At 31.2% G+C, this 19,577-nt stretch overlaps 1 protein-coding gene and 1 non-coding gene across 2 annotated transcripts in view; both read left to right on the top strand.

Moving 5' to 3' along the window:
* The window catches only part of Smp_171680 (hypothetical protein), a gene marked incomplete at its 3' end in the record, with an annotated part of 106,217 nt that overhangs the window by 7,841 nt on the left and 78,799 nt on the right, over positions 1 to 19,577 (top strand). Inside the window, exons 4-6 of the mRNA XM_018799990.1 lie at positions 8,015 to 8,668; positions 15,148 to 15,275; positions 18,951 to 19,076. Coding sequence (XP_018653848.1) covers positions 8,015 to 8,668; positions 15,148 to 15,275; positions 18,951 to 19,076 — 908 coding nt within the window. The remainder of the gene's footprint in view (positions 1 to 8,014; positions 8,669 to 15,147; positions 15,276 to 18,950; positions 19,077 to 19,577) is intronic.
* Smp_tRNA_01144_Pseudo_CGA.1.1 lies at positions 5,274 to 5,345 on the top strand. The gene has a single exon. It is a non-coding gene (tRNA).

Below are 19,577 nucleotides of genomic sequence, written 5' to 3'. Positions count from 1 at the left end.
TAGTAGATTGTAAATGTCTACTCACTAATGTATAATAAATGAAATAAACAGTAATAAATTGTAATTTATTATAAATAAATGAAATGAGGAATGAGAAAGAAGGTTTGGTCAATAAGGAATTTGAGTTTTCCGTCCAAATTGTGCACAGAGTTTTATTCACCGATATTGAGATCATAATTTAAGTAAACGTTGTATTGAATAATTTATTGACTTCTTATAAAAAGAAAACTTATTTTTCTTATTTTCTATCTGAAGAAATAAAAAAGCATCATTAGCTTTTAAGATTAAATGAAAATAAAAACTTTAGAATTGGAATTGTGGTTAAAAAAGTTACCTATTGTAATAGGATAGGGTTGGATGGGGAATGCTGGTGGGCTGCCTATGCTCCTACACGAGGGGTAATAGGCGTAAGTAAGTAATAAGAACTTTGTCTATATGAAAAATAGTAACTCTTACATAATTTATTGAATAAATGGCTTGATTAATTAATGCTTTTTTTTTGTTACTCATATGTATATATATATATGTATATATATATACGGCAGATAGTTACGGTTAAAAAGAGATCTAAAGCGTTAAAGAATTTTAATCATTTTCTACAGACTGAACTACGAAAACGAATGGTAATTTAGTGAAGGATTGGGGTTAGCTAGTTACCCTTCAGTTAATAATTTCTGTGTTTTACTGTTATTTCAATGATAAACACTCAATTTCTCACACATCGATAAGTTGTTTAGGTATTTATATTTTCTATACCCTGTTGAAATCAAACTATACTATTTATGGTAGGTGAATGCAGATTAGACTTGTCTGTGTGCGGTAGAGTTGGTCTATGAAATTATGGTTTTTCACGTTGTCAACACTTCTTTTATGCCATAAGTCTTTTACTGAAGGCTATCTAAGACAGTTTAATTCATAAGTAACAAAATACTGTGTGAACAGGTTGTAAATTTAACCTAAATATATTTCATCCAAGTAGAATAGGTATATCCAGTTCGAAAATCTAAAATTAAGCTTCATATTAGCCTCAAGTTCTCTAGGTTCTCGTCATTAACAGAGAGTGGAGGTAACAGATATTCATCAATTTAAATGTCTCAAATATTAACTGATATTAAAGACTTTTATATAATAACTAGATACTTTATTTCTAGACACCTTTTTTCCACATCTATTGTCGAAATTCAGTGCATTAATTTATTATCCTTTTCTATTGTAAATTTGATTGACAATAACAGTTGGTGGTAAAAACAGACTGATAGAACATTTGACAAAAGATATAACAATAAAAAGAAAAAAAACTGCCAGGGAGAATCAAAGCGATTCAGTAATCTGTATTTTGCTTTGTACTTCTTAAAGAGTAGATCCATGAGTTTGTCTAGATGAATAAATGATCGGACTATATAGCATGTGTTAGCATTTAAACAATAATTATTGTTTCAATATGATTTAAGAACTCAAAGAATAAGCTTTTTTATGTGTCGATTAGTATCGTTTTATGCTTATTATTAAGATACCTTTAGAGAAAATGTCATCAAGATATATATCCTATTCGCTCGTTAAAAAACGCATGAAAAATATGATGGGTTAAAACTGGGATGAAATCAACACTTTAAAAGTCTTTTTATATAGTTGAGATCATGAGCCAATTGAGGCTAGACCACCATGGAAAACCTGGAGGCACTGGACAGCCGTTTCGTCCTATTGTGGGACTCCCCAGCAGTGCGCATCCACGATCCCGTCTCGCGGGATTCGAACCCAGGACCTACTTTGAAAGTCGTTGTATTTAGTTGGTTTGTCGCATATCATAAGTTCGCTGAGAATTCATGAGTTTAATGACCAGTTTAATAGTATATTTAGGTGTTGAGACTATAATTATTGAACGAACCAATTAGATTTAGGATAACAGGTCTTGGATTTTAGTGCGAAGTTCATTCATCCATTTAGCTAAATAGCGTTTTGGCATTTTACCTGATATCAGTTCATGATACAGACCTTTGATCTAAATCGTAACCGTAACCATCATCTGTAAATTGTAATCCTAATTACTCACACTGGTTTATAAACTTAACTTGACCATGATATGTAGGCGGACTCCCTCAAGGTCATGTTAAGGTCGTTTAAAGGTTGTCGATAAATTGTAGTCTCACTATAGGGTTTGCTAATACTTATAACTTTCAAACTCGATATGAACATTCGCTATTATCGTTGACTGTTGTACTTCAAGGCATAATAAATATTAACTCCCTGTTACATCCCTTGGGGAATTATGAATATAACTCTGAGGACTATTTATGGACCAATGTGATATGTATATTTCCTATTGTATAATTGTTAAGTAACTAAACTATTCGTATTCGTGTTCATCTTATCATAAGCCTTATTTTGACCACTAGACTATTATTATACGATTCACCATTCTTGAGTTATCCCTAGTCCATTAATTACTGTTCCCCCCTATTCACAGCCACATTTGACCAAATCTTGTACAAATGTTATTTTCTATTTTATGGTACGATGTGGTCTGTTTGTTTGGTATATAAACCCAGTATGTTTGAGAATAATGATTCATATCGCAGAGGCTGTTATTGGTGTTCTGGACTTAACTGACTGGGCTAGGAAGAAAGCAGGACTGATAAGTACTCAAGACTGCTCACACATTTTGTGTATCATTGCTCCGATCGATAAATCACTGCTCTCCAATTTGGCGGTCATATCACGTCATATATAAACAGGGCACGCACACTCACTCAATCGATATAACACTCCCAACTTGAAACATCTGATAATAAACCGTCTAACACTCAAACGTTCCCAAGATTATCAGACTAATTAATAATAGATTCAATTCTGTTTAATTAAAATTTTTTTAATGTCAACAACTTCCAACTCCAGATAATAATGACAATATAAATACACTTTTTTATATTTTTCGTAGGGTTTCTTTAATAAAATTTGGTTTTATATATTTTTCAATAAAGATAATTGATTCAATTACATTTTAACATGAAACTCGTTTTTATGTCAAATCAAATTTTTCTTTTCACACGTTAATTAAATTAAAAAAAAAGAAAAATTTCTAAATCAATATTTTTTTTCTGTTATTGTTTTTCTGTCACAAAAATCTAACGGGTTAGTGTCATTACAGAAATTATTCTTCTGGAATATAATTAAAAAGAAATTTTCCTTAAAATTAAATGAAAACTGTAATATATGTATACACATTTTAAATGTTATATCTAGAGCTTGAATTGTTTTATTATACTGAGTACAACTTGAGTACTTGAACCTTTTGAACCCTCCTAGTTGCAAGTTAGAAGACAGAAGATGAATGGAAAGAAATCTTATTCCAAACAGTGTCATATATGATACAAAACATTCGGGTATTTATAGTTTTTAGTAAAAACGAAATAATCATTACAGTTATCCAATCTGCATGGAATGGCTTTTTGCATTTGTCCAACTGGGAAGCTACACGTCAAGATTTCGGAATGTTATTCCAAACGATGATTAGATGGAATGTCTTCGACTCTTTCAGAGCTTTTTGAACTTCCTTGAGTTAACCGAGAGCCGTTACTACAATATATACATATATATGCTGATAATCTTTTTTGAATTAGTTGCTATTAAATCCAACTTAATTAGTTTGCAAAATGATAATAATCGCTAAGATAGAAAGCGGGTTTTTAAGTGGGAAAAAAGGATTTATCATTTATATGATGATGTGACAAATACACTTATTCTTGATATATTTTACACTTCAAAAAGTTTCAAGACATTTCCTAATTAATAATAGCAAGAGATTAAACTTAGCAAGTAGAGACAAGAAAATTACAAAAGTAAGATGATAAATCATATTCATTTTAAACATCAACCCTCATGGGTGGGATTCATTGACAGTGGTGCATATTTGTGAATTTTCTGAATTCGGTTTTTGTTATATTCTACAAAGTGATTGTTTTAATTCCATAACTTTATCATTTCAATATTATCAAGTAAATATGAAGCCATTGCACTACCAGGGTATGCACAAATATTATTGGATCGTGATGCATACAGTTTTATACTGCATCAAATACTTTAGGGATATTGAAACATAGGAACTTAAGAATTTGTTGTGTAGTAATGTTTTAGATTGAGTCAGTTAAAGAAATTAATTTCAAAAGAAGATAATTCTCAGCAAAGACTAACAATTAATTAGATAACAATTTTAAACCAAGGACCACTGAAAAACTGTAGTTACTTATGGTTAAATTGAATATTTATAGTCTAAACTTTCTGTATTGCAGCTTTATTTGATTTTGGAAACTAAGCGACTCTTTTACTCCAACCTATTGACATTCTGAAATCTTTCACTATGAGATAAATACATATATTTTATCAAATTACTGGTCACAGTAATGTGTATAGAGTATAGTGCCATACTGAAGGTTTGTTCTTAAGTAAAAGCAATATCGATCGTTGACTAAGTTTAGAAACAATGTTAAATAAGGGGTTTGATGACTAACTAATTACTGCAAGATCTGAAGACCTTTAGTGAATTCTCTGATGTACTCTACTAAACAGCCATATAGTAAGTTGAAATACATGTTCAATATTTTCTGAATTCCAATTATTATTTGGCTAAAGTTAGATGTAAAATCGATAAAATTTCGAGAACAGTAACTGAATATAAAATGGTCTGATAAACTTTCGGTTATCCCATTTTTTTTTTAATACGACACATTAAAAGGTAATATCACACAAAAAGAACGCAAAGTTTTCCTCCCAAATACCATTTAGTTATAATTTAATTTCTAAATATTTTCACACGAATATTATGGTGATTTGCAAACATCTTTCTTATTTCCGCTTTTAAATTGGAAGAGAATTTAATGGGAAAATTAATCCTCGCACACACACACACACACGCATAAACATACTTTCTCTCTCTATAATGGCGAGTCTTTTTGTTGATTGAATTCATCACTAAAAAACTTTGCTAGAAGATAATTACAATTGATTACAGCAAGTAATAATTATTAAATAATAATTTATAGAGTTGAGATCATGAGTCAATTGAAGGGGTTTTGTGGAGATACAAAACCCCTTCTGATAATGATCATGTGCTCACTAGTGACTGACTCCTTGAGGTATTTCCTGGAGTTCTAGTGAGAAGCAGTAACCGGTGGAGTTCAACCAGGTCTCCCATATCTACTTAACACTGCTCAAAAAGATGAATGGTTGCTCAATTTCGTGAATCAGTTGAAGTTAGACATTAACACCGTTGGATGCCAGCTCAGTGGTCTATCGGTTAAGGGCTTCGGCTCGAAACTGGTAGGTCCTGGGTTCGAATCCCGCGAGAGTGGGTTCGTGGATGCGCACTGCTGAGGAGTCCCATAATAGGACGAAACGGCCGTCCAGTGCTTCCAGGTTTTCCATGGTGGTCTAGCTTCAATTGACTCATGATCTCAACTCTATAAATTACTAAAATCTCCACAAAACCCCTTCTGAAAATAATAATTTAGTTAAATGTTAATTACGTGTAAATAAAATCGATAATTTTGTAATGTCGAAAAACAGAAAAGATAACTATATAAGATTATAGTCAAACAAATAATTAAGCTAATAATATATGAATTAACGAGTCGATTAGAGCAAGACCATCATGGAAAACCTGGACGTCTGAGGAGTCTCGTACTAGGACGAAACGGCCATCCAATGCTTACAAGTCTTCCATGGTGGTCTAGCTTCAATCAACTCATGAATTCAACTATTACATTACTATAATTTCAACAAAACCCCGTTTCTGATTATAGTTATTTATTTCCACGTTATCTATGTTAATCAGACTATTACTAATAAATAAAAACTGGTGTCTGAATTAATACTTGGAGATTTTATAAATTGTTTATGAATTAAAACTCAAGGTTACGTCAGATTTCACTTTATATTCTTTAGTGTCTGTAAGAAATAATGACAGAATCCAGAGAAAATCTATGAGTTGTTAGGTTTCAATCGTAGAATTGTTCTATGCATCTGTGACGTCTTAGAATTGCCTAGATAGTAATATTACAGTTCAAATATTAGTACTAAACTGAGATAACAAATTATTTTGTAAAGTTGCATTTATTAAAACTGAGACTCTACAAATGGATGTTGTATATAACTAACTCTAATGTAAGTCATTTATCATGATATTTAATGTTTGGTCAGAATGATGCAAAATCTCAGTGTACTCAATACTTTCTTGATAACAATTTTCGAATAGGCAAAAGTTCTTAGTTAAAAGAAAAGAGAAATGCATTAGCCTGTTAGACTTAATAATTACTATCTCTTAAAAAACACATTGAATTAAAGGTGTTCAGTCAGAGAATGTCTTATTTGTTGCCAATCTATGTGATAAGAAAGCTTTTTATTCGAAGATTAACGAAAAGAAAGTGTTCAAAATTTGTATTATATTGAACAGTTGATCACTACAGCCAGGTACAGAAATCCAACAAAAATCTCACAAATGTTTTCCAATTATTATTTCACTTATAACTTTTAGATTTACTATAAATTTAATTGAAGTAAATTGGACACAACAATGAAAGTCGAAGGGGTCTTACAGGTTGATGCTTTTAGTAAGATAATTAGTTTTAGTACAATAAACAAATAATTTAGATAGTAGATCAGTAAACGTATTGGTTACAGTCAATGTGAAACTTACTTAACTCTTTTGCTTGCTGTTATTTTAATTGTACCAATGAAAAGGTAACATCAGTATAGGGTTGTGTAGATTGTTGAGATCATGAGGTGACCATTGTTCGACGAACATTGAAAACCTGGAAGCACTGAACGTTCTTTTAGTCCTAGTTCGCGACTCAGAAATGCGCATCCACGATCACACACGCGGGGTTTGGACACAGGACCTTTAGTGTTGCGCGAACTCCTGTTCTCTAAACCACTGGGCCAAGATCCAGGGGTGTTTATTTCTAAATTCCACCAATCCACGATATTGCGCGACCACCTTCTACTTTTATTGGTTTTCAATCAAGTGTAAAGAAATGATATTTCTTTATTAATCAGTGTGTGAACTGAAATCTTGTTGAGTCTTTAGGAATAGTTAACGCTTATGTGACTTTAAGAGGTTTAACCCATGCAGAATTCATCTTGAACAATTACTTGTTTCCTACCCCAATATAAAATCTAGTCAAACTTAAGTGACTGAAATTGTCGATGGGTATAAGATAGACGTCAATGGATTAAAAGAAAAATACATTTGACTTGGTTTAAATCTTTCGTTCATTCAGTAGTTGCTTTATGGCTAAGTTGTATTTTGCAAAATGTTGTTACTAGCATTCCTTCTTGTGGCTTGATGAAAAGAGTAAATATGTAAAATGTTTACTATCGAATCATATTAAATTCGGTATCTTTGATTGCCTGAAATTTGAGGCAGAAATGTCCATTTTGTCTCATGCACTATTTGTTAGTTAGTAAATAAATACAGTTTTAGGAATATGAAGTTTCATAAAAAATTGTATTATATTCATATTTAAGATTACTTACTTACTTATATATACTTGTTACTCCCAATGGAGCATAGGTCTCCCACATTGTATGAGCATTGCATGCACCTAGATAAATGGTTGCTCTGGTGGTTAGAAGGTGCATCGGCCTCGTGACTTCCGAAGGAACTCAGCTTTCATCATGAGGCGTCATAATTCTTCCTTCAACTCCTAGGGCAGAGTTTGAATGGTTTGAATTATTTTTCCTGATTAGCGTTTTTTTTAGCGAGTTAGTTTTATACGGGATGGGGTCGCTAACCACATGCCCAACCCTCTTCCTTTATCCCGGCTCGGGACCGGCAGTAACCCTGAAGGAGCTGCAGGCGGAGTTATATTTAAGATTATGTTAAATAAATTATTGCCTTCAATACTTTTAATTCATTCAAATACATTTGATTTCAAATCCAATATCGTACATGATAATTTTTCTTTGCGAATAATCTGTAATTCTATTTTGGTTTATTATCGTTGTTTTTATTAATTCTTAGACCTGCTCATGCACTAAGAGTTCAATGGTTTAAAAGTACATTGAATGGTAAACATGAGCCTATCAACCCATCAAATGTTATTTCATCATCAACAAAAATGTCAACCAGTTCTAATTCAAACAACAATAATCAAATTATTTATAAATTTGATACGTCTGGTCTCAATAGAACATTAATTATTAGCAATATATTACCGAGTGTAATACCTTCTGATTATTTTCAACAAACCAATCAAAAAGGAATTTATTCTGAAGAATATACATGTCATGCTTATTTAAATGATTACAATGGTAATAGTGTATTTGATATGAATAAATTCATGTTAGATGATTCTCAATTTACTACATCAGTCCTATCCTCCCCTTCTTCTACAAATTCTGCAATTAATTTATATCAACGTATTAGTCCTATATCAACTACGGCTAGATTAAAATTATATCTACCGCCAAAGGTTAAATTCCCGCCAAATTTGATTATGAGTAGTTTAACAAGTCAATTGGAAATTACGCCAAAGTATGATAAATTAGTGATAATTGAAACAAGCGCCAGTATGATTATTCAGTTACCATGTGAACTAGACTATGTCGGTATACCAAAAGCTGAAATTAAATGGTTAAGAAATGGTGATCCAATTGATACACATAATCAAGAATAGTAAGTTTCATGTTTTCATATTCTTTTTATAATGATACTAATGTTTGTTTCATGTTCAATGTTCAACGTGATATATATATATATATCCATAAACATCCCATATGTTTAAAGTAATGTCAATATTTGACATATCTGCTATAGAAATGAATGATAAGCTCTTGATGATTATTTATAAGGCTACGTTTGAATTAAAGACTGTTCATATTATCTATCATTAGTCAGGTCATACAAAATATATCAAAATAAATAAACATTTGTATGTCATCGAAGCATTTAAAAGATTTCAAACAATAATCATTCCGAATATTTTACATTGAACTGAATGGGGAACATTTTTACTCATAATCAGGTTCATATCAAGTTACTTATGTATTTTTTTATTATAGCAAAAGTAGTTGCAAAAGTAGTCGGGATGTAAATAGATACTTCTGGTAAAGTTGCACTTTCTGTTTAGCTCAAATATCACGTTACTATCAAAATACTTTTTGGATAACCGTTAAAATGACACGAATGAGGCGGGTGTTTACAGACAATGATGAAAACTTCGGAAGTTATTGTTTTATTTCCCAGCTTCTGGAGAATTAGATTTCTAGCATAACCTTTGATGCATTAAATAAATGATAAAAGTTATGAATTTTCATGTAAACGCTTCATGTTTCTGTCAATGAGATCTCGAGAGGAGAACCACTGAAATCCTGGGGGCAGAGGACAGCTATTCGCTCTTTTTATGGGACTTCTCACCAGTCCATAACTCTTTCACAAGGGTTGACCTCAAGGTGTTCGGTCTTGCGTGTAAACGTATAGTCTCCAAACGAAGAAATCAAGATTACATAGTGTACAAGTTCAACTCCAATTATTTCATGACGTTGTGCAACCGTCTACTCAATCCCATACTAAAAAGCAATAGTTTTCGAGAGTTTTTTTTTCTGTGGACATATTACTATTATTAGGTTTATAAATAAAAATGTAAAATGCTCAAAGTTATTCTATGGTGAGCCAATACACATACTGTTATTGTTTGTTTATTTAGCACTGGTGTCATGACACTTTAATATTGTTCTAGCTGTAAGGTTTCATTTGATTCATTGATTGCAACCATACTCCTTGACATTCACAAATTGTTATTGATTAATCCGTCATTCATTTTTGCGCCTTCTTATATAAACAGGGGGATTTGTTAACTATTATACATGATCATCTAGGATTTTACATATATAATAGCGAGTGTTTAAGACTGAATAGTATTGAAGGGAGTTCGTTTGGATTACTGGTACCTTGTTATAAAAACGAAGAAAATTTACGTTGGTAGTAGTGGATTAATATACTTAATAGTTGATACCCTGGAATCATCATTTTCGGCATATGCATTTTGAATATTTACCTAGATGAACCACTGGATCGTTATTAATATCATGCTTACCTGTTCCTTGTTGTTGATCGAACCCGATGAATTAAGTTCCATTGTGGTCTCTAATTTAACTGAATCAACAATGAGTAACTATATTTGTATGTTGAATTATTAGATGTGACAATCAAAGTGATCTACACCTATTTGGTACTTGGTTGCAAGATATCCGAAAACTCGAAAAACGTAATGCTACCCTTTAGTGTCGAGCCACTTTTGACCTCAAGTCTAGGGCTCTCCACCAATTAGCAATTACTTATAATAACAACAACAATGGTAGTTTATGCAAGGGATGAAAATTTGAAATACAATTTCTAACAGATTGTTAGAACGTCGTATGCTAAAGTTAGATAGACATATCTCTATTACAACATCTTGCAAAGCAATGCATAATACTAGTGATTTATCAAACGTCTTTATTTCGATAAAGATGAATTCATCGACCGAATATGTTTATATTTATCTGACATAGGTTCTTTATACTTATACCATGACATAAGCATATTTTATGTTGAAGTCATTTTGACGTGACTGATTATATCTACTTTTTTGGTAGCTAGAAAAGTGAAATTTCAATGGTATTATGCAAGAGCTTAATCTCCACACTTTCAATGTAGAGGATATGAATTCTCCATAATACATAGATGTAGAGTTGTCATTTATTAAGATTTACTTATATTCTCTTAAACCTTTTTTTCATAATACTAATGCATTTTAAAAGATTAATTATTTACCATTTTTATTTTAAATAGAAAACTAATGTAAAAAATGAATATCTTATTCATACGTTATGTTTCTCTAAATATTGATCATAGTGTTGCTGTGTTCTTTGTTACGCTATAAGCTTTATGATAAGTTTTTTTTCAAATATAATAGTATTATCAGAAGGGGTTTTGTGGATATTACGGTAATTTCGTGGATCGGTTGAAGTTAGATATTAACACCGTTGGATGCTGGCTCAGTGGTCTAGTGATTAATCGCTCGCGCGCGAAACTGACAGGTCCTGGGTTCGAATCTCGCGAGGCGGAATCATAGGACGAAAAGGCCGTCCAGTGCTTTCAAGTTTTCCATGGTGGTCTAGCTTCAATTGACTCATGATCTCAACTCTAATAATATCAATTAAATTACCTTTCATCATAGTAATTTGAAATCTCACTATAATAATTTCAGGCAGCTTAAATCTACCATGTTCAATATTTGTATCAGATCTAATTGTGATTTTGACCAATAAAATAAAAAAAAGAGAAATATTTCCCACTTTTATTTCAATTTTTCACCAAACCATTTCAATTTTACATTGATATGGGGAACTAATAGAATTTTCTTGTTCTTCATATTTGTTATTTACTGTCAAAATGTCAATTTCTATTTACTTCATACGTATGATATATAAATCCTGTTTCACACTAGTGAAATGAATGTATCTTGATTAGTATAAGTATAATTTGCATGGAATAATGAATGTCAATTTTACTATAAATCAATTCATAAAAAGCTAATCGAATCATTAGTATCTATGAATGAGAACATCGAAAAATCCAATGAAATCTTTTTCATTTTTTACAGTTCCATAATTTATATGTTGTGTTTAAGTGAGAAAAATTCCCAGATGACTTTCTATTTTGAACTCGATAGAAAATATGGACATAGAAATGTTTGAGATGTGTTTCATACTAAAGAACTAAAGATAAAATTGTCTATAGGTAGATATTACAGATTTTTTCTTCTCATCAATTACACTAATATACTGAAGAAAATAAGATTAATTATTTTGAATCAATTGAAGTTCGGCGCGTACACCATTGGATGTTGACTCAGCGGTCTGAAAACTAAGTGTTCTCCAAGACATCCGACTATCCCACGTTCAATGCCGAATGTGGTCATCAATGCACACTTCTGAAGAGCCTTATTCTAGGATTAAGTAGCTTTCCAGTGCTTTCAGATTTTCAGCGGTTGTCCAACTGGGACTAGTCTGTAATGTAAATTGTGGAAAGAAGACTGAACAGTTAAATCACTTCGGTTTCAACCCATTCAGTAGTGTATACACAAAATTTCAAAAAAATATTGAACAAGGTACTTTTTAAATTTAATTGGTACGCAATTCCACATTAAAACTATCAGCTGTTCGTTTCATAGTCGATTTAGCAAAACTTAATGGTCGTCAAAATTTATGTTACCAACGTAAATCATCAGTTGACAGTCGTTCGGTTAAGTGTTAAAGTATTGATTATCTATCATTTTCATCAAGTTTAGAAGTGAATCGGAGAAATATTAAGAAGGCAGGAATAATTGGAAATGATCATCTGCACACTTAATAGAGTCGGAAATGCAATTTACTGCAAAATTGCTGCACTTAGGTTTAAATTGACCACAGTTCAATTAGATTGGCTAATTTTGTCCATTTATCTAAGCATAAATGTATGACGTAGAAGTGCCTAAATTTAAAGTGAAACAATTGTCAAATAATTTATTTTCAAAGTTGAATTCACAAGTCAATCTGAGCTAGGCCACCATGGAAAACCTGGAAGCACTGAACGGTTGATTCGTCCTAGTATGGGACTCAATTGTTGCCTAGCTTAGACTGACTCGTGAATTCAACTTTGGAAATACTGCAATAATAATATGCTAGCTAGTTTCAAGATGGATTTCGTGGATCTCTAGTGAAAAACCGTGACCAGTGGAGTCCAATTCATGTCAGATGTGAGACATTTATCCACCTCAGACGATGGGTGAGGGGTTGCGCAAGATCGTGGATCGATCGAAGTTAGAAATTAACACCTTTGGATACAGACTCTGTGGTCTAGAGTTTAAGAGTCCTCCAGAGAGACAGAAGGTCGTGGGTTGAAGTCCAGCGTAAGAGATCGTTGATGAGCACTTCTGAGTAGTTCTACACTAGGATGAATCAACCATCCAGTGCTTCCAAGTTTTTAATGATGGTCTGGCTTAGATTGACTCATAAATTCAACTTTGAAAGTACTGCAGTCTCCACAAAGCCCCAAAATTGAAAATAATTAAATCACAACTCAGGTTTAGTTTTGTCTAGCATGAAAGTAATATTAAAACTACTCCAAGTATTTGTAACTTAAGCAATGAAATATATATACTGATAGATAAATACTTTCAAACATTACATATGAGGCTAGATAATACTGTATACATTGAATAGATGTTATTTAATATTAACTAATTTGAATTCTCATCAAACAATATATTAATGATTTGACTTTGTTTATGCCAAAGCTATCAGCTCCAGCTATATATTCAATCTAACACAAGGAAGTCCAATTTGTACTTAACTCTTGCGTTTATGATATGAAATGACAAATTTGATTGATATTAAGAACATTATTTGGGATTATTATCAAGAGATCGGATATTTGTGTACTACATTTGTGTGTTTATATATATATATATTTACGGATAGGTGCGCTCGCTTATCAATCATCCAAGATTATATATGTATCAATATATGTACTTAGATTGACTTTTTCATCCACTTAGCTTTCATTCCTTTGCCTTGTTTAATTGACTCAAGTTTTTTTAGTACAACTGATTAATTATTTAACAGCCACTGGATTAGTTATCAAGATTACATCTTGTGTTGTTGAAAAGTATTGTTACTGACTGAAGAATGATTGAATTATTATTTACTTCACTTCCGATCAATAATAATTCAGTATTGTTTAGAAAGTAAATCAGTACTTAATTAATATAATTCCTAAGTCGTGACTAGTTTATGTACCCAACATTTAGGCGTACAGTTTGAATGAAAACTATTAGTGTGATCCAGCAACTCAAACAGAAGAATGCAGAATGGAATTTAAGACTGTGATTTATTGCTTAAAAACTGAGAGCTTCATCCTCTAATATTAACGTTCCACTCATGTTACATAATGATATAGTGATATCTGAAATGTTGACGATTTTTAGTACAGTTGGTTAACTTGGATGAAGTTCCATTCTCTGAGTTAGATGGTTTATTTGTGCAGCTTTTTTTGTCTTTCTGGGAAGAAATATTAGGACAAAATTCAGATCCTGACGACGTTATGTACTCATTTATATTGACAGACCGTCTGAAGTTTGATCATTAACCAAAAGCGCTTTGTTAAAGCTGGAGAAGCTGTAGTAGATAAGAGTAGATGAAACAGATTTTTCATCTTTAATTAAAAAGATGACATTTAATTCATTAAATTATTGATTCATAACTTTATTATAAAAATCCCAATAAACTAGTAAGTATACAATTAGATGATGTCATTAATTGAGCAACTTTGATTAGTTTTTCCGGAAAAGTCTCCATGATGACGATTTTAAAATTATTTCTGAATGAACTGTTATCCAGATTGTTTTATTCACCATAAATTAAACAGCAGATTGAATTTTCCAATATAAGAGCGACTCCAGATAGTGAAAATAGAATATCATTATGTAAGTTGCTTGCAGACATCTTTACAAAGTATAGGACTTTAGCTTCCTAATAGTTATCACCCTTCAGTAAGATGCAGATTCAATCCTAATAAAATATTTCACTCTTTTCTTGACTGTACTAAACATCAAAACATCCTATGTATGATGTCTATTCACTTAAATTTGTGCTCATATTGCAAAACAATCAACAGAATTTGATCAGTGTTAAGAGCTAGACAGACATGACACTGGTAATTGTTTATTGATCAATATGTGTAGGACTTTTTTATTCTGTGTAAAATATCCTTCTAGAATTGCATTTAAATATCAGCCAACTGATTATGAAATTCATTGTTTAAAATACAAACGTTAATAGTTCACTAAATGGAACCTGTCTGAAGGAAGGCAAGAGAGTAATTAAGAACCAACTAAACCTTTTTATATCAGTAAATCTTGAATATTTGGATCAATATTTTACGAGGAAATTATGTCTGTCGACATAAGTAACATACATCACAATAGTATAATGTTTCCAACTATATGACAATGACGTTTCATGCTATTTTCCTTGTCATTCATTAATCGTATAGTATATCGTTCAAGAAATATTTCTGGATAATTAACTATCTCTCATTTTTGTGTTTATTTTTTCTGAAAAATTATTTAGTTACCAGATTCATATCAATCATACTTTAATCATCAAAAATTTGAAGTTAACCGATGCTGGTATTTTTCAATGTTACGCATACAATGATGTTGGTGAAGATTTCCTGAATATTTGGTTGAAAGTAACGTGTAAGTTGTCATTTTTTCTAACCTTGTTTACTCCTCAGGATTTTTTTTATTTATGTCTACAGTTTTGTTTGAATTACTTTTGTCTTGTAACGGAGATAAGTTCAGCTACTAGTCGTAAAGCTGAACTTGTTCACTGGAAATTCTTATATGTTTTTGCTTTCAATTATTCATAAAGGAAGTATTTCTGCGTATTTCACCTGTATTGTACTGATTATTCCAGCTCAGAGAACAAAACTTCATCAGAACCGATTATGTCATTAAATCACTTTACTATTCTGTTAAAATGCCAAAATTATAATGAATACACTGTTTTGATATAAGTATGCTAGTTTTTCATGAAATACTGGGACTGAAAATAAAGAATGTTTATTTTACAACATCTAAGTCACATAAATCCTATCTCTACTAAAATGATTCCCATTCGTTGGGGATATAGATAACACATATACGACTTTTTAATAAACAATATAGTTGGAATTCCTCATGAAACTGGCTACTGATCTAACCGCTGTTTCACATGATTAACTTCCTGGACAACTCATCTGTTTAGCATATTCCTGGCCAGAAATAGATTTTTATCTAATATGTATAATTTTTAACCTTTTACTACATTATTGCTAGTAATTTTAAACATGTGCTTCAGAATGGAACATATAAATTTTAAGATGTTATATGTCTTTTTCCCCCTAAATCGAGTAACGTTTCACCGTTGAAGTTTCTGGTTATAATTCAAATTTGATGATTACGTTAGCCTTATTCAATGAGTGTTGCAAATTTATTAGCATGGGTTATTTTTATAAATATCATAGATATCATTTCGTTAATTATAGGCGAGTCTAGCGCGTGAGATCATGGATGTGCACTGCTGAGGAATCCCATACAATGATTAAACTCCCGTCTAGTGCTTCCAGGTTTTCAATAGTGGTCTAATTTTGATCGACTCATGAATTTAACTATTAAGATTAAAGATTTGTCACAACCAATCATTATTGTTTATTTAAAAATAACATATATAAGCGAACAATATTGTTTTCAATTAGATTCTCATCAAGCTTTACTCCAATATACAGTAATGTTTATGTACATAAACGAAATTATTAAACTAATCAAGGCTGTTTATGAGTCAGTGATAACAGTCGAATAGGTTACATAACTAAACATAATAAATGAAAAGTACAATTGATAGTGTGATGGCAGGTGTACTAGTTGTGATAAGAACAATAAAGGCTTGAATCCATGTTTCCTGGTGGGAAATAAGTCAATGATTAGAAAAATATAGACAATGAAATAACATTCATAAAAATTGTAAGATTATGCAATAGAAAGTGTTCAGATAATTGGACCGTGAAACGTATATTTGAGAAAAAACAAAATGGTAGGAGAGGGTGAAGAAAGAGTATTGAAAATAATAATAAATAAAGTCATTTATTAAGGCCAATGGAGAGATGAGGGTGTTACAAATTTCTTATGAACACAATGACTTAGATTGTTTGCTCGAATTTCTATAGCATCTGCTATGTATAAGAGACGAGATCGAACCCCATAAAAAAACTAATAGGAATACGATAAATAACTCTAAATGACTTATTTCTGGCCACTACATGACCGTTATCGATCAAGTATGATAGAACCGAGCTGCGTATTGTTCTGACAGTACCTTTACCTAACCACGAAAGGAGGTGCTCACCAACTCTTTGGTTCAGTTGTCTGGTAGTGCGCCCAATATAGCTTTTAAAATAAATTTATGTTATCATATCATTACACAAATAACTTTGTTTTATGTTTACTACGCCAATATTTATGATATATGAAGGAAGCAATGTGTTTTAATTACATTTCAGATTCTATTTGCTACATATTATCTTGTTAGGGGTCATTCGTACTTTTTCTAAAATGTTAGATATTTTATATCCAACTGTGATGCTTGCTAATAAAGATTGAACTTAGCCATGTCAATTAAGAAGGATCATTACAATAACTTGTAACAGTATCTTTATTTATATAAATAGATTACACATTACGTAGAACAAAAAAGAATAGAGTGATCATGAATAGGCTAATAGTTTAATGTTCCATTATTTCATTTTGATATTTCAATTATCTATTCAAATCAGTTTCATTAATCACTAAGTAATAATTGATTATGGTTAATTAATATTTGTTAATTATCTGATCAACTTTTATAGCATTTCAAAGAGAAGGTAAACTTAAATCATATCTAATAAGGAATGAAATAGACAAGGAAGAAGAAATCTACTTATATTGATGCTTATTTTAAGATAGCTCAAGATAACTCAAGACTGATCTACATTTAATGGAATCACTATCTTTCAAGTCATCTGTTGATATTATCAAGCTTTCAAAAAAGGCTAAATGATAGTTTGATTAAATGACAGATAAATATACTAGCTTGTGAAGTCATAGAAAATGTCTCTTCTCATATGATCACTTTCTTAGGAGAACAACCATAGGGTGATTGAATTTTAAAAAAATGGTGATTTATTCCGGTAACGAAGAATGGTATAATTTGAAGGAAAAGAGAAATGAGATACTTAAGAGATGAAGTGAAAATTTCCGTTCTACTAAGATAGACTGTGATTCTTATCAAATAGAATATAAAGTTTGTGTTACAATTCATGTGAATTCATTTTATGAGTTGGCACTTACTTTTATAGTTTACTTCAATAAAAGGTAACTTTATTAGATGGTATTATGCTAGACCTTGTTGAGTCATTATCCATGCAGTCACAGTTTTTTCTTAGTAAATTCCGATTGACCTAAAATTATTTGACTAGATAGTTGATGTTTCCAGAAGTTGAATAAACAACCAAAATATCTTTAAATGTTGGTGTCCATAATCATATTTATTGGATTAATCTCACTAAGTAAAAGCTATACTCTGGTTAGATATTGCTGAGTTGGTTGTTCTTCAACTCTACAGAAATTTGGCAAAGATGTATTTAACCAAATATATTCAAATTAAAATTGTACTTAACCCGAACAACTGCTTGTGTAATCTCTTTACAGTTACAACAAGTTTAAATATTGTGCTTACAGTAATGCAATTTTTCCATGTCAGTAAAATATATATTCAAAAATGAATAATATAGAATATTTTATAATATAAGGGTGAAAGTTGCAAGAGACATGAGATTGGAGTTGATCAAGTGTTAATGAAATGTAAAAAGATTTTTTAGAATAATAAAAATCAATACTCTCCGTGATGGAAGATTCCTAGCAAAGCGGAACAAGATATCTTCAGATAAACTGTTTTCAATGCCTTTATTACATTGTACAATGACAAAATTTGTGCTTATGGTAAATACTTGCTCAACTAAACAATCAAGCATATATATACTTCTAAATATATTATTCAAATGTTTTACAGTTATTAGTGTTTTAGTCATAAGTTTTCAAAAGTTATTTCTCATACACGAACTTTCTAATAGTTTGGTGGAATTTAGTAACTATCTACAAAGAAAGTAATCATCAGTTGTAATTTCCAAAGTTAGAATTTTCAGATTAAAGTATACAGCTAGCAAACGTTTCATAAATCATCCTCCGAGAAACTGTATATTCAAATACATCAACAGTGACCATTTGCCGAACATCTCTTATGTAACAATGTCATTGATCTTCATTCATATAATAAAAGAACACAATTGTTCGTTTTAGCGTTCGCTCCAAGATTATGCAACTCGGAAATAATTATGGAGAATATTACTGTATTGAAAGAATCAACAACAGTTCTGACTTGTCCTATTCATGGAGCACCAACACCTGAATTTAAATGGTATAAAGGTGAGTGGTTGAATGTTTTATTGTCTTGATTGCGCATGCTTTAAAATTTAACATCAACCAATTTTATTTTTCGTTATCAATAATTTGACTAGAGATCGTAGAATTTCTTTTTACTTTTATGGTAGGGACCTTTTATTCTAATCAATACCTTCAAAATATCCTCAATGAATCGATGAAATTGAATGATCGATGAATACCTATTGATAGGATTTCGTCAAAATTAAATTGAAAGTAACTGGATTAGTTTCAATATAGATTCAACAAGTTCGAGTGAAAAATAAAAGAATTTACGGTCAATTATGAATTTTTTTTGTTTGTTATCAGGAGTTTTTTTGGAGATTTCAGTATTTTCATAGTTGAGATCATGATTCAATTGAAGCTAAACCACTATGGAAAACCTGGAAGCACTGGACGGTCGTTTCGTTCTGTTATGGGACTCCTCAGTGGTGCGCATCCACGATCTCGCCTCACGAGGTTCGAAAACAGGACCTATCAGTCTCG

Source organism: Schistosoma mansoni, chromosome W (assembly GCF_000237925.1).
Source record: "Schistosoma mansoni strain Puerto Rico chromosome W, complete genome".
NCBI classification, from domain to species: Eukaryota; Metazoa; Platyhelminthes; class Trematoda; order Strigeidida; family Schistosomatidae; genus Schistosoma; species Schistosoma mansoni.
The sequence above is the reverse complement of the archived record's forward strand: the minus strand, read 5'-3'. Positions and strand labels throughout refer to the sequence as shown.